Raw genomic sequence first — 15,585 nt, forward strand, 5'->3', positions numbered from 1 at the left:
AATGCTAATTGATATTTTGTTTACAAAGATTGACAAATAAAGCTACTGTTCAGTTCTGAATGTCCAGAGATCCTCATAAAGATAAAGACATTTGCATTACAATGATAAAAGTACACTTTGATCAGCACCATAAACTGTATATGAAGATGGACAACATGAAAGTGTGTCTTTATGCAGATGACACAATCGTCTATTTAGCTCTGTTCAATTGTCTATTCAGGCTGTTCATGAGCCGTTTCAACAGCCGTTTAACTGCATGATCTAAAATGCTTCTTAAAGCTAGGAAAACCACATTTAAGATCTTTCCCATTGGTTTCCTAAACATGTCATTTCTCCATCCTCACGTGCAAGAAGAAGCCGCTTTTTGTGATTATGTTGAATGTGGAAGCTGTTACAAGTAAAAACCCACTAGTTTATTTAAATTTTTTTGGTCATTGTTAGCATTACACCTAGTTTTATTTGTAGGTTTCATCAATTTTAACCATTCAGCTTTCAGCACGTATGCAGATATTACACTGGCCTGATTCCTAACGTGTCCTAACTTTAACCCTCTGAACCCCAAACAGTTTCTGAGTGGTTTTATTTGCTCCTGTCACATTTTTACTCACCTTGGGCTCATTTTTCACTCTAATATGAAGTCCTGCACCTCTACGGAAACAGTTCAACCATGACTAGAAGTAGAAACAACTCAAAAATGTATTTTGTGCAGCATAGCAGTTATAATGCAGCTGAGGTTGGAAATACCCTCTAGCAAAAACTGACAACTGCCCAGGGGCCTCAGACTACTTATGTTATTTTTGTTTGCATAATTTATTGCAAATTTTTCATAAAAATTTGCTCCACTGAGAACAAAATATCTACCATCTCTTTACAAAATGTGAGAAAATACTTAAAAACAGCATCAATATTGGCAAAAGTTTAAGTCAATATATTAAAACGTCTTGCTTTGTGTGACCAGCATTTAAAATGCCAAAGATGTCACATAAAATTTCTATGTTATATATATGCTATATTTTTAGCACTTCTTTGCTTAAAAATAACAAAACAACAATTTTGGTTCTAATCACATACAAATAATAAAGAATTTAGAAGCAAAAACAGTGTAGGACTCACTTATATTCCATTAGAACCAGCTCTAGTATTAGTATTAGTACAGTGTAAGGCAGTGTATATCCTTACCTCAGAAAATAATGCTTACTTTATGTGTGGATGGTGATGTAGTGAATTATATAAACTGCTACTGATAATATTCTGTCCATATTAACTATATTACCATTGAGTCCAATATGACTGAAAATAACATCAAACTGCACGATAATTAAATTTAATAAACAAATCATCACAAAAACTGCACAGGAGAGAGTATTTTGATTAAAACACAGCAGGATTAACACTGGGCTGCATCACTAAGGCATAATAACATGCCTCATTGTACTTCATGGCAACTGAACCGGGCCGCTGCAGGACAGATTCAACTAAAAATATTGCCACACACAGCTCCATGATAGGTGCATTAGCCAGCACAATATGGGAAGCTCAAAAGATCATCAAGGACACCAGTCAAGTTGTCCACACTCACTCTATGGAAAACGATACTGGGGCATTAAATCACACGCTGCCCATTTCCGAGGCAGTTTCTTCCCACAGGAGGCCAGGATGATGGAGTGTGCTCTCACTCAGGCACTGCACACTAACACTGGACATCCTTTTCTGTAAAATATCACACTATAGAGAGCTAAATATCACTTAATATTAGCATTCTGAGCTCAAGATGTGTAGAAATAACAATTCATACTGAATTTGTGGATAGTGTTTAAAAATGAGAATAAAATCACAATCACAACACATTATGGTGGCATTTTTGTTTAGTATTTGTATTAATTGGCTCTAGCGGTGCTGTGATCTAATTAAACTAATGACTGACGTGGTGGGGGGGCATTTAATCAGAGCACTGTTAGAGTCAGACTACAGAGTGCAGGGTTAGGCAGATTAACATGGGATTACACCCATCTGCACTGAAACTGTCTAGGAAAAGGAGCCAGAGAGAGACATGAGAAAAACAACTAGATGGATGGATGGATGGATGGATAGATAGATAGATTTGTTGCTAATGATCATTTTTATTGCTCTTTAATTATTATTAATCTGATTTTCTCAAATGATTGATTTCCAGTTTGGTCTAGAAAATGGCAAAAAAATGGAAATATAGGCCAATAAGTGTTTCCCTTTCTTTCTTAAGAAATTACTCAAATTGATTGATTATTTAAATAACTGTTGATTAATTTCATAAATTCCAACTAAATGTTGACACCAATCAGCCATAACATTAAATCCAGTGACTGGTGAAGTGAATAACGCTGATAATCTCTTTCCAATATGACGTTCTGCTGGGAAACCTTTGGTCTTACATTCATGGGGATGTTCTTTGGACATGTAGCACCAACCTAAACACTGTTTAAGCCCAGCTTCGGGGCAACAGCACTCCCTGATGGCAGAGGTCTACCCCACCAGGACAAAGAACTAACACTGAAGACTGAATATCTCGAGGGACACGACCAAGAGCAGCTGATGGAGAAAACATCCAAGCGCCAGGACTGTTTTGGCACCACGATATCAGGTAGTTGGTGTACATGTGTTGATATAAAGATAACTAGCTAGCTATTTAGCTTGGGAGATTGATTAGCTTTAATACACAGATAACTAGTTTATTTATTAATCAGCTACTTAGCTTCATAGGGCGACTACATGAACTCATTGCAGGTGCAAAGTGGTGTCAACATTTACTACCCTGAGTGCACCACAACAACAAATAGTAGCTACTGAATGTAACAATGGAGGGTTGATTGCGATGTTTGAGAGGAGAAGACTGTTGCTCAACAAAGACATCAAGAAAAATTTAACATAGCAGCAGTTTAGAAGTCCCTACCCTGCAATTGTTGCCAAAAATGGCCCTAAAAGATGCCCTATGGGGGGGTTTCTTGCAGTCAGAACATGCACAAATGTCCAGCTTGCACTAAAACAATCCACAACTTTCTGCAGTAGAAAACAGCTTATAATCCAACAGAAAGATATAGATTAGTATGTACATAGTGACAGAGATAATCCAGTCATTTCCACACAAAGGATTTCTGTTTCCTGCCAAAACAACTGTAAACCACCAGCTGGCTCAAACTGACATCCGGAGCAGAGCGAGCGAGGAAATCTGAAATGTAAAAACGGGGATGGAGAAGAGCGGGAAAAGTAAAATCCTTTTCACACGTATATGGACACAGCTCCAGCTGAGGGTTTATCTCCTCCAGTCTGCTACAACGCTGCCTTCACTGTGCTATACTGGTATTTTCTACTGCTTCCCAGTAGAAGCACAGTGTTCTGCTTCACAATGACAAGCGGAATAGTCAAAATGTGCTGGTTCTAATATGAATATCAAAGCGTTTATCATTGACACATTACAGCGCACAGATCACAGACGATCTATGAAGACACAAAATATTTAGTCATCTGGAATTGAACATTATAGTATTTTACTTTATGATCAAAATGACAAAAGTCAGACAAAAAAGACAAAAAAACAACAAAAACAAGACAGAATATTGCAAAAATGAGACAAAAAACGAAAAAAGCAAGACACAAAATTATAAAAAATGACACAAACAACATCAAACAAAACGAAAGATACAAAATTCACAGTCACAAAGTGACAAAAAAAATTGACAAAAACGAGACAAGAAATTATACAAATGTCACAAACGAGACAAAAATAACAAAAAAAGAAACAAAGCAACAAAAAAGCAGACAAACAACGCAAGCAAGACAATAAAAAACACAAAACAACACATAGAACAGTGAATAAAGCAAAACACAAAATGACAAAAATAAGACAAAATACACAAGACAGACAAAAAGGAAACACAACATGAGACAAACATGAGACAAATGACAAAAATCAGACAAAAAAGACATAAAACAACAAAAACAAGACAAAATATGACAAACATGAGACACAAAATGACAAAAAATTGGACAAACACCAAAAATCTGACAAAAAAACAAAAACAAGGCAAAATATTACAAAAATGAGACACAAAACGACAAAAGAACAATGAGCAATCTAGTATTTTACTTTATGATCATAACAACTTGTCATGGTCTAGAAGTTATTTTGAATTTATAGTTTTACTAATTTACAATCTGCAGTTAATGTCTTCTCTGGAATTCTTACACTTTGAGGGCCGAATTGGACCCTCTGGAGGACTGGTTGTGGCCCGCGGCCGCATGTTGGACACCCCGATGTAGACAATAAATGCAATAAATGTGCTTGGGTGGCATTCATTGGTGATTTAAAGCGATGTTTTTATTCTGTTAGCACCATGTGAAAGCTGCTGTGCTGAGCTGAGTATCATGTAAGTTATTATGGGATACACTGATTACCAGGAGGGAAAATTATAATGAAGAAAAAACAACAACAAGCATAAATAATATCAATAATAACAGGATTAAAGTCTGGATCATGATGATGGATGGGAATATTACTATAGGTGTTATTGATCTCTTTGTTATTATGGCTGGAGATGTGTGGCTCTACACGCACAAACAAACACACAAATAAAAATACACACAAACCACCTTACTACAATATCCTCCCTCCCTCTCTAACACACAGAAATACATAAAGGCTCAAACACATGAGATGCAGCAAATTTACCTTAAAGCTCCTCAATCCACCGGCGATCAGCACCGCGTCAGACCGGTGGATAATAGGTCGGTCACGGTCGGGTTAATATCCAGCCCTCGGTGTGTCCTCCTCCGTAAATCCCCGGTACAAGCCAGAGTCCGTGAGGCGGTTTCTCACTCTCCCCGATTCCCCCCGTTCATCTTCGGCTATCAGTATCTCCGTATCGACGGCGCTATCGCCGCCGTTAGTCCTCCGGTGAGCTCGTGCTGGCGTCTGAAGACCTCCGGTGGCACGAGACTCCTCCGGTCGACGACTGCGGTCAAAGCAGCCGTCATCAGTCGCATCTCCGCGGTCCAACCGGCCGCCCCTTCGTTTGCGCCGCACCCGTATTCGAAGGTTTACGGTAAAAGCAGAGCCGCCGGTTCACGGTTCTTTACTTTATTCCGGCCGTTTCTTCAGCTTTTAAACCGCAAGTCTCACCGGAGGAGACGCTGTGGTGTGTTAGCGGTAGTCTACCGGGACACACACCGTGGGGTTTATGTGTTTTACACGTTCACACACACAGGACGCAATTCACACAATTTATCAAATTGCGCCGTGGTTTGGCCAAGTTAACGCGAGGATACACACGTGATTACGTCTGGTTTTCAAAATAAGAAGTCGTTCACACAAATGTCTACAAAGTACATGTAGCTTATGGAAATATTTTTTAAGGATATATATATATATATATATATATATATATATATATATATATATATATATATATATATATATATATATATATATATATATATATATATATATATATATATATATATATATATATATATATATATATATATATAAATAAAATTAAGAATTTTAATATATATTGAAGCAATCACTGATAGATTTAAGTTCAGGACAACTCACACAACATGCAGATTTAAAATTAATTTATATTTAATGTATATTTTTAATTAAGGAGCAATTATTTTTTTAAAACAATTATTATTTGTACTAGTATTAATAGTTTTTGCAATAATTCATATTGTTATTACTGTTATTGTTTTTTATTGTTTTGTTTTCATATCTTCATATAAGTCATATACTGAGTCTGTATGTAGTCTGAGTTGTCGTGAACTTCAATCTATCAGTGGTTGTTTTAATCAATTTTTTTGACAATTATCATTAGTACTAGTATCAATATTTGTATAATAATTAGCATTGTTATTAGCATTATTGTTTTTTGTTTGATTATTTTTAACATCTTCATATATGCATATCCCACATTTGTGCATTCAAATAGGTACCAAACAGGTACATTTCAAATGATATGACATATAGGAAGATATGAAAAAAAATTAAAAAAAACAATAACACTAATAACAATACTATTTATTCTAAAAAGATTAATATTACAACTAAAAATAATTGTTAAAATAATAATAACTGCTCCCTAATTAAAACAATCACTGACAGATTTAAGTTCAGGACAACTCAGACTACATACAGACTCAAAATTAAGCAGTTTTACTACAAACATTTGTAGCCTCTAATAGCTACAGTTTTAAATATTTGACATTTTTCTGCAATGGATGACATACTGTATAATGGGTACAAAAAAGAACTGCTCTGGGGACAAAATTATGAATTTTTATACTGTACATTTTTAGAAATTCCAAAATAAAAGTCTCAAAATTGGATGCAGTTATTGCTCACTTGATTGCAAGATGTCGTCGACTTAAGTGAAAAGAGGAAAGTGATGCTTTGTCTGTAAGTTTACATTTACAGTATAATCTGAATATACTGACATGATTTCTGAGTCATGAGTGGGAACAGTCACCTGTCACTGTCAGACTGCACCCCCTCCTGGGGAAACTTTGACATGGCACAATTTGTTTTCACATCAGAGTGAATTATTACAGTAGACTGTGTGACGGTATGTTCAAACACAAACAACCATCTCAGGATTGTGCTCTAAACACTCCAGTTTCTGTCTTGGTCCTGATGGCCAAAAATCTACTGTGAAAAACCTAATTAGATTCATATATAGTTCATTATGCTGTGAACTGCCCCTTGTGTTTTATTTTACTTAAAGAAATTTTACACCATAAACTGATGCAGTAAAGATACAAATTGGTGCATAAATAATCTCTCTGTTCTGTGATCGAAAGGCAATTTGGCAACATGAACACCAGGTGATAAATATCGTTCAAGGCTGTGGAAATGCCGCCTGATTTACAGCAAAGTTCATCCCTAGTTGTTGCCGTTTTGCACAACTTCTGCCTGGGAGATGGAGACCACTGTGGAGGAGGCAGCAGTGTGGGCGCATCGCTGCTGCTCTTTCAGCACCAAACACTCCTCCAGCTCTTCATGGCCGAGACTCTTTTTAAGGAGACACTTTATAATAAAACTCATTCACACTAGTTGACCTGTGGCTTCTTCACAACACTGATAAACTCACTGGAAAGTAAAGCCAACGCTGGCATGTTAAAATGTGCTTTGTAGGAAATAGCTTTCATCAGTCTGTACACATGCATTTTTTTAAATAACGTTTCTACTTTTTCATATCAATTTAACCTCTCCTCTGCCCTCTCCAGCAGTACCAGGATGGAAATTATTGTTAGACTGTGGCTTTTCTTCACTTAGTTGAGCAGTTCTTGCTATATTATGGATTATTACAGTAGCTAAATAGGGCTTTTTGCTGTACATCAAGTACAACACAACTGATGGTTCCAAATGCATTAAGAAAGCAAAAAATTCCAGTTAAGTTTTGACGGTTAACTGGAAACCATTCAAGGCAATGAGCTCAGCAATAGTTTGAAAAACATTCCTTCATTACAGTGGTGGAAAAATGTTTTCAGACACCCCATACATTTGCATTTATATTGCATTAAGAATCACTCTTAGGTCTTCAAGTGTAATTTCTTTTAGTACAATCACAGCCAAAATACTAAACAAATCCTATTATTTGTTTAAACAGGCAGAGTCTCCATCTCCTCTGGTGTGAGAAAGAAAGAACCTAAATCTACATGTCTGATTATCAGGCTGATGTCAGTGAATGATGGCGTAGGTGTGAGACAGGTTTAAGGTGTCCCATGTTTTAGCTGAGACCACAGGGTAAATGCGAGCTCTTTCGAAGCTGTTGAAGTCAGAGACTTGACTGACGGAGTAGGCGCCCATGTTGTCGATGAGAAGCCATTCCCCCACATGCAGCTCAGGCAGCCAGTAGTTCTCAGTGATCTTGTCGATGCTGTCGCAGGTTGGACCCCAGATAACAGACGGGTATCTGGGCTCGCTGCCGTCAACCGCCTGTGGAGAGGACAAATATGGAATATCATCCACAAGAAACTGAGTTACGCATTCATTTTCAACAGGTCAATCAATTAATTTCATCTGACCGGTTACTTTATTGTTTGCCAGATGCACTATTTCATATTTGAGTTTATACAAAGATGACGATAGCCGTTGGAAGTTATACCAACATGGTACATATTATATTATATTATATTATATTATATTATATTATATTATATTATATTATATTATATTATATTATATTATATTATATTATATTATATTATATTATATTATATTATATTATATTATATTATATTATATTATATTATATTATATTATATTATATTATATTATATAACCCTAACACTAACCTTAACAAGCATGTATGCTAGTTGCCTGCCTCAAGCATAAATTATCTCTATATTCTCCACAACCACAATAAAACATTTAAATCATTGGCATTGGATGTATTCTAGTATTCTGATAAAGAGATATTCTTGTGTGGTGACAGAATTGATATTTACTCTGTGTGGATATGGTTCTAGCTTGCTGTGAACAGGGTCAGCGGTGATGCAGCTCATCGAGCCGTAGACTCCATCAGTGATGTAGTACATGATCATTTTGTCTGGGCTGTTTTCCTCACCATCTGGAAAACAGACATGCAAAGTAATGTCATAAAATAGCAATTAGATCCATCAAATTTGTACATTTAAAGCAAAAACAACATGAGTCTTTGTATCTATGACCCTCTGTCACATGCAAACAGGGATCTGAGGCTCCATACAAACTGAGTAACTACAATTTAGTTAAGACGTCTACAGTTTATGCTACTGCTAGATGGGTAACATCGACATGGCTTCAGAAGACTGATGTGTGCATGTACTGTTTTGTTCATCCACTTCACTGGCCACCACTCGTTTGGCCATGACGTTCACTGCCAGTGTGAAGGCCGATTCCACGTAGTATCGTCCTGGTTCTGCGATGATCTCCACCCCGCTGTCAGGAGGGAAGAACTTATCCAGCGCCTCATTAATGACGTCTGAAAACTAGAGGGACCAAACACAGCAGATTAACAGCAGATCTGAGAGCTACATGTTACACTTCTATCCATATTTTTGATATTTTGTGGACAGTGAGCAGTTTCTCTGACACAGTGTTAGGAAGTGCATTGCAAAGTAGTAGCATCACTGTTTTCTGAATCTAATAGTTTTTTAGTGGCAAAGCTCTTCAAATTGATCTAATATTGATAAAAAAAATTTAAAAGAATAATTTTTCCAAGCATTTCTTGAGTGACATGCATCTAGGTGTTCATAGATCAATGAAAATGAATGAAGAAATGAATTTTATTGGTGTGAAAAGGTGCCCGATTCTCATTCAAAGAGGTTAACAAGCAAAAGACACAAAATATAATCAAAAAGTAAATTATGCTAAGTTACTAAATTATAATATAAACTAAATTACAATATACTGTATGTTTGAATCATCCGGGATAATCTCTCTCCGGGAAAATAAATGCTTGAAAACAAAATATTATATTTTGAACTGTCATCTAGTATCTAAATTTGATGTTTTTCTTTACTTAAACAGCAAAAAGACACATTGAAACCTTAAACTGATGTGGAAAGGGTACAAATTGGTGCATAAGAGTTCAATCAAATGCAGAAAATGACGTGTTAGACACTCAGAATATTCTACAGGAGAACATACAGTCCATTTTATAAAGGATCCAAATCATGAAAATCCATTTTTATTGTGTTTGTGGTTGTCTAAACTTGGATGAGAAAATAAAAGCTGTTAGATGAGCACATATTTACAGCCTCCCCGCTTTACAAGCCAGTAAAAATTTACAGAACTGCATGTACTAGCTGAAGAAGCAGTAAAAATCTAGCTCAGACTTTGCATGAGGTTTAGGGTTAAGGTCATATTTACATTTTAAACGATTGCTCAGTGCAAAAGTAAACGTCTGTGTCGGGTCAGCTGAGGCCACATGGTGTAAAACTGTGCAGTGACCTGATGTAGTGTTCCCACACACTGTGTTTCCATAACATGAAAAACCACAATGTGTCTCATAAAAATGGATCATAAATATGTAAAGGCTTTTACTGTGAGTGTCTTAAAATCTATAAAGGTTGAAGTCAACAAAATTGCGTTAATAAGTCACAGATCAGGATTTACAGGAAAAGACTAGGATCAAGAACGACTCATATGTGCAGTACAGTAATCGTATAAAAACACTTCATGCTCAAAAGGGCAAGAAATCAGGTTTTTAGTGGGTAAAATGCAAATGCTCATAATCAAAGTAATGCAAAATTTGCCAAAACTGAAAAAAAGGCATCCTGAATAATGTTGAAAATGATTGTAAATTTGTCCAAAATGACCTAAATCTGTTCAAAATAACATAATTTTTATCCAAAATGAACATGAGAGGAAAATCAAAGCTGCTGGATGAATGAAATAAATGCAGCATGGCTCAGAAACAGTGAACAGAGGAGCAGGTTGTTGGAGATACATCCAGCATGGAGAAACATCTTTCTGCAGATGATGAACAGAGGAGTTGGCAGAGTTTTTTTTTTTTAACACATATGAGGCCAAACTAAGCAAAACTGGGTTCTACAGATCAGAGATAGTTGAGAGACTTTTGAAACATAATAAGTCTCCTTATCCTCATCACCAGACCAACAAAAGTAAAACACAATTAAAGCTGCATCCATTTTAGGTTTTGTCTCTTATGTAATGTCTCTAAAAAATGTCTCTTTTAGTTAGTTTAGCTGAATTCTAAACAGACCTTACAGGAAAACAGGTAAATGAGTTCCTTAAAAGACATATTTGTTTTCCTTGAGGGTGTAGTACAACCATAACTTTCATTGTTTATTTAGTAAAAACTCTTACCTCTTCAAATTTGTCTTGGAAGTCGCCGATGGCAGAGAATCCGCCACCGATATCCAAGAGTTTCATCTGAAAGCCCAACAAACTCTGGAAAAGACAGAAATCAGCTGTTAGAGCAGCAGGATTAGGAATTTAATCCTAAAGTCTTGAGCTTTTACAGTGTAATCTTACTACCTTTTAGTTATATTAGCCTTTATATCAAGTACAGATGCCTATTTGTAGGGGTGACAAACAAGGTATAATAATAATAATAATAACTTTATGTATTTGTATAGCAGCCTCAAGAACAGCGTTCACCAAGTGCTTTGACAGTTAAAACATGCAACACAGACAAACAAGCAAGATATAGGAGGCAAGTCAGAGCAGTCAATGAAAATAAATAGTAAAAATGACAATAAATTAAATGAATAATTAGCTAGATTAGCAATTATCACAAACAGAGGAACTAGGCAGTTTGGGGGTTGAAGTTGGAAATTAAAAATCAAAAAGTCAGATATTAAAGAATTAAAGAGACATCACACCAAAGAACCAGGCAGCTAAAAATCAAATAGAACAGGAGAGAACATCTAAAATAAACAGGACATAATACAGAATAAAACACGAAAACTAAGTAAAGCTAAAAGTAAACCACATAAATGCAAATCTATAAAAGTGATTTAATAAGAAGTGATTTAAAAGAAGTTACTGATTCTGCAGGTCTGATCTCCTCAGGCAGGTAGATGTCGAGATATTAATATATCTTTACAATAACAAATGAATGAGTAATTAAAACAGCTGAATGCAATTAACCCTCATGTCGTCCTGTGGGTCAAAATTTACCCGTTTTAAAGGTTTTTTTTTTTAAATAAAACTTTTAAAGGAAACTTTTAAGGAATTATTGGACTTTTCTTCCTGAAGATTTTGCAAATTTTTAGAAATTTGTGGAATTTTTTTGCTGAATTTTTGGATTTTTTTCAGACAAGGAAACAATATTTTTTGGTGCCCGTAAATGAAGACAACAGGAGGGTTAAGAGGAAATCTGATGTAAACTCAAGTCTGATTTTTCTCACTGAAAACTAATTTGCCTTATTGGAAAGGTCAGTCACCTCAATCAAGGGTTTGAGATCTTATATAGTAAACACGACAGACCATAAATAATGATCTGGAACACAACTGTAAATGATCAACATATGTAATGACATAATGTTGTGTTTCTATTATAACTCACCGCCATATTGAAGACGAGCCGGGCATCTGCTATAGCCTTCTTATAGGCCAAGCTGGAAGTGCATCCGCTGCCGACGTGGAAACTGACCCCGATGACCTCTAGGCCCAGCTCTCCGGCTTGTTCCAGCAGCTTTCCAACGGACGCCATCCTGGCTCCAAACTTGGTGCTGAGTCTCACCAGTGACTTGGAGTCGTCCGTTGCGATGCGCAGAATTAATCTGGAAAGAGATTCAAAACACAGTGTTGAGCAATGCTCTTAAAGAAGTTCCACATAAAGCAGAAAGTTGTTCACTTACTTGGCTTGGGAGTGACACAGGGAGATTTTCAGCAGCTCGTCCTCACTATCAAAAGTCATGACGTCTACTCCGTGGGTGCAGGCGTATCTGATGTGGGACAGCGGTTTGGTCGTATGGGCGTAGACCATCTTGTCAGGGGTCGCTCCCAGGGACAGGGCATGCTGGATCTCAGCCTGTAAAGATTTTAACAAGAAATAATCAACAAATAGAGTTCTATTTTTAAATGTCTAGGGTTTTTAATTGACAACCATTTGTCTTTTAAGGAGCACATTCAGCATGTGGTAAAAAAAGAACAAACCTGAAACTCTTATTAGGATTTTATGACAGAAACAAGTCATGTTTTTCTTTTTGTGTGAAACAGAAATTGGTGGAAACAACCTTTTTGCCTGATTATGACTATGGAGATGTGTTGTAAATGAAGGCTTCTGCTAATTGTCTTAGCATGTTGGATAACGTGTATCATGGGGAGCTGAGATTCATTATCAGATGTGGTCCTTTTACTCACCACTGTGTGCTCTAGTCTAGTTAACTGGACATCTTTAAGTGTCCGACGTCTCAGTCATTGGTGTTTATTTACAGAACTATTCTGGGTACTGTTCCTACCTATTTGTCTGGTCTTTTAAGAAGGAAACATGGAAGTACAAGTCTCTGATCTATGGATACTCTGCAGTTTGTCATCCTCAAAGTACGATCTGAACTGGGAAAGAAAACATTTAGGTTTTCTGCACCTGATGCTTGGAATAAATTACAATCTCAACTTCAAGCCCTTGTTCGATTGAATGAGTTTAAAATTCTGGTGAAATCACTACAGTCCACCTGGTCTGTGTGCAAGTTTTAATGTTGTTCATTTTATCTGCTGTTTATTGTTTTTAATGCAACTATGCTGCTGCCCTCTTGGCCAGATCTCCCTAGTAAAGGAGATCTCTGATCTCATTAGGACTAACCTGGTTAAAAAAATGCTCAATTAAAAAAAAAAAAAAAAAAAGAGCAAAATGACACAGAAAATGAAACAAACAAAAAAAAAAACAGAACACTTTAAAATCCTCCATCGGTACCTTGCTGGCACAGTCAAAACCAATTCCCAGAGCCATCAGCATCCTGACGACCGCCGGGGTGTTGTTGCACTTCATCGCATAGAAAGGCTTCACTCGAGGCAAGTTGGTGATCCATCTGAGGTGTCTCTTCAGCAGGCTGTCAAGATTCAGCACGTAGAACGGCTCCTCATTGTCCTGGAGAAGAAGGTAGCATCACACATTTTATTTAGAAAGTCTCCAGAATCCAATCCAATCCAATCCAACTTTATTTATAATGCACTTTACAAAACAACACAGTTGACCAAAGTGCAGTACACACATAAAACATATGAGACATTAAAAAAAAGAGTAAAACAAAACAGCAATAAAATTACAACTTAAAATCAATTAAAAGCTAGGGTAAAAAGATGTGTTTTAAGAGCTGATTTAAATACAGGCAGTGAATCAATCTGTCCAAGGTGCAAAGGTAGTGCATTCCATAGGTTAGGACCAGCGACAGCAAAAGACCGAGCACCTCTCCTTCTCTTATTTGACTTTGGGGTCACCAACCATGAGAGGTCAGCTGACCTAAGGGAACGAGCAGGTACATAGGGCTGCACCAGCTCAGAATGTCACATTTTCAAACAGTAACCCATTAATATGAGTGAGGCAACACTCACCACGGTGCTGAGCTCTTTAATCTTACGGTCTATGACGTCACTGATGCTTTTTCCGTTCTCTAAAATTTCAATATTCTTATTGTCAGTGGACAAAATGCGCATAACTGATCCGTTTGTGGTCACCGAAGCTGCAAGAGATGAAAAAAAGTGCAAAATCTGTCAGTATGGATATAGTTATTTGTCTAAATTATGCCATTTAACTCTCCTGCTGCTTTCATTTACAGGCACCAGAAAATATTGTAACATTCATTAGTACATAAATATCACCCTGGGTTGTTCTTTCTCTTACCGTTTCTTGGGATTTCCTCCATATAATTCAACCCTGAAAATCTGAGAAGTTTTCAGAAGCGTTAAAGTGTCACCAGTACTCCTGGTACCAGAGCTGTAGGTGAGCTGCAGAGTAAATGTTCAGAGAAGTTCAACAGACACTCTTCATAACCTGCTGATTTTTTTTTTTTTTTTTTTTTTTTAAAGCACAGATGAGGCTCTTCCCACCTGCTGTTATAAAACCAACGCTAAACATATTTACTCTAAAGAAACACTTGTCTGAGTCGCCGGCCATATAAGAAGACCTCTGAGCTCATCACAGGATGTACAGCAAACAGGTCAGATGTTACGCAGTCGTACAGCCGCAGGACACAACAACAGCCTGCAGCCCTGGAGTCCAATGATTGCAGTCTGCTGGTGTTTTTGTTGCACTTCGAGCTGACGTTGGATCCTACAACATAATGCAAACAGAAATCCTTAAAGGGCCGATTAGTGGACAATCCCTGTATAAGTTTACATCACTTACACAACCAGTCAAACGTTTTAGAGCACCTCAGTTGTTCCAGTTTTTATTGGAAATTATGAATGTTAATGTCTCATTGTAATCTGAAATGAAAGCACAGAACAAACAAACAAATTAAGCAAAAAAATAAAAAATAAAAAATTTAGAAACCAAAATGTATTCTAAACTGGTAGGTTTGGATATAGAAGATACATCCAGCATGGTGAAACGGGTTAGAGCTGACACAAACCCTTTCTACAGATGTAACTATTCAAATGACTCAAAGTTTGTCCAAAATGACATGAACTTGTGCAAAAAAAAGTGCAAAAATGACTTAAAAACTTCCTAAAATGGTGTAAAGCTGTGCAGAATTGTTGAAAAATTGTTCTAAATGCCCCAAAACTTGTTAAAAATGAACATGAGAGGGAAACTAAAGCTGCTGGATGAATGAAATAAATGCAGCATGGCTCAGAAACAGTGAACAGAGGAGCAGGTTGTTGGAGATACATTCAACATGGAGAAACATCTTTCTGCAGATGATGAGCAGAAGAGTTTGAAGAGTTTTTTTTAACACGTGAGGCCAAACTGAGCAAAACTGGGTTCTACAGATCAGAGATAGTTGAGGGAATTTTGAAATATAATAAGTCTCATTCATCAATTTTAGGTTTTGTCTCTTAAGTACATGTGTTACACAAATGTCTCTTTTTATTAGTTTAGCTAAAGTCTAAACAGACCGTAAGGGAAAACAGGTAAATGAGTTCTTTAAGAGACATATTTG

The 15,585-nt window shown here is 36.6% G+C and overlaps 2 protein-coding genes across 2 annotated transcripts in view; both read right to left on the minus strand.

Annotated features, from left to right (window-relative positions):
• The window catches only part of tanc2a (tetratricopeptide repeat, ankyrin repeat and coiled-coil containing 2a), a 62,723-nt gene extending 57,554 nt beyond the window's left edge, over positions 1–5,169 (minus strand). Inside the window, exon 1 of the mRNA XM_023293686.3 lies at positions 4,703–5,169. The gene's annotated coding sequence lies outside the window, so the exon portion shown is untranslated. The remainder of the gene's footprint in view (positions 1–4,702) is intronic.
• A 2,304-nt stretch (positions 5,170–7,473) lies between these two features.
• Positions 7,474–14,885, minus strand: LOC111584529 (ornithine decarboxylase-like). The gene is made up of 9 exons (XM_023293689.3): positions 14,328–14,885; positions 14,039–14,166; positions 13,401–13,574; positions 12,346–12,518; positions 12,051–12,267; positions 10,847–10,930; positions 8,841–9,003; positions 8,482–8,603; positions 7,474–7,969 (listed from the first exon to the last, which is right to left on the minus strand). Exons 1-9 carry the CDS (start codon positions 14,347–14,349, stop codon positions 7,712–7,714), a joined length of 1,341 nt encoding a protein of 446 aa, XP_023149457.1. The 5' UTR covers positions 14,350–14,885; the 3' UTR covers positions 7,474–7,711.
• Between the last annotated feature and the right edge of the window lie 700 nt (positions 14,886–15,585).

The sequence above is a fragment of the Amphiprion ocellaris genome, chromosome 19 (genome assembly GCF_022539595.1).
Source record: "Amphiprion ocellaris isolate individual 3 ecotype Okinawa chromosome 19, ASM2253959v1, whole genome shotgun sequence".
NCBI lineage: Eukaryota > Metazoa > Chordata > Actinopteri > Pomacentridae > Amphiprion > Amphiprion ocellaris.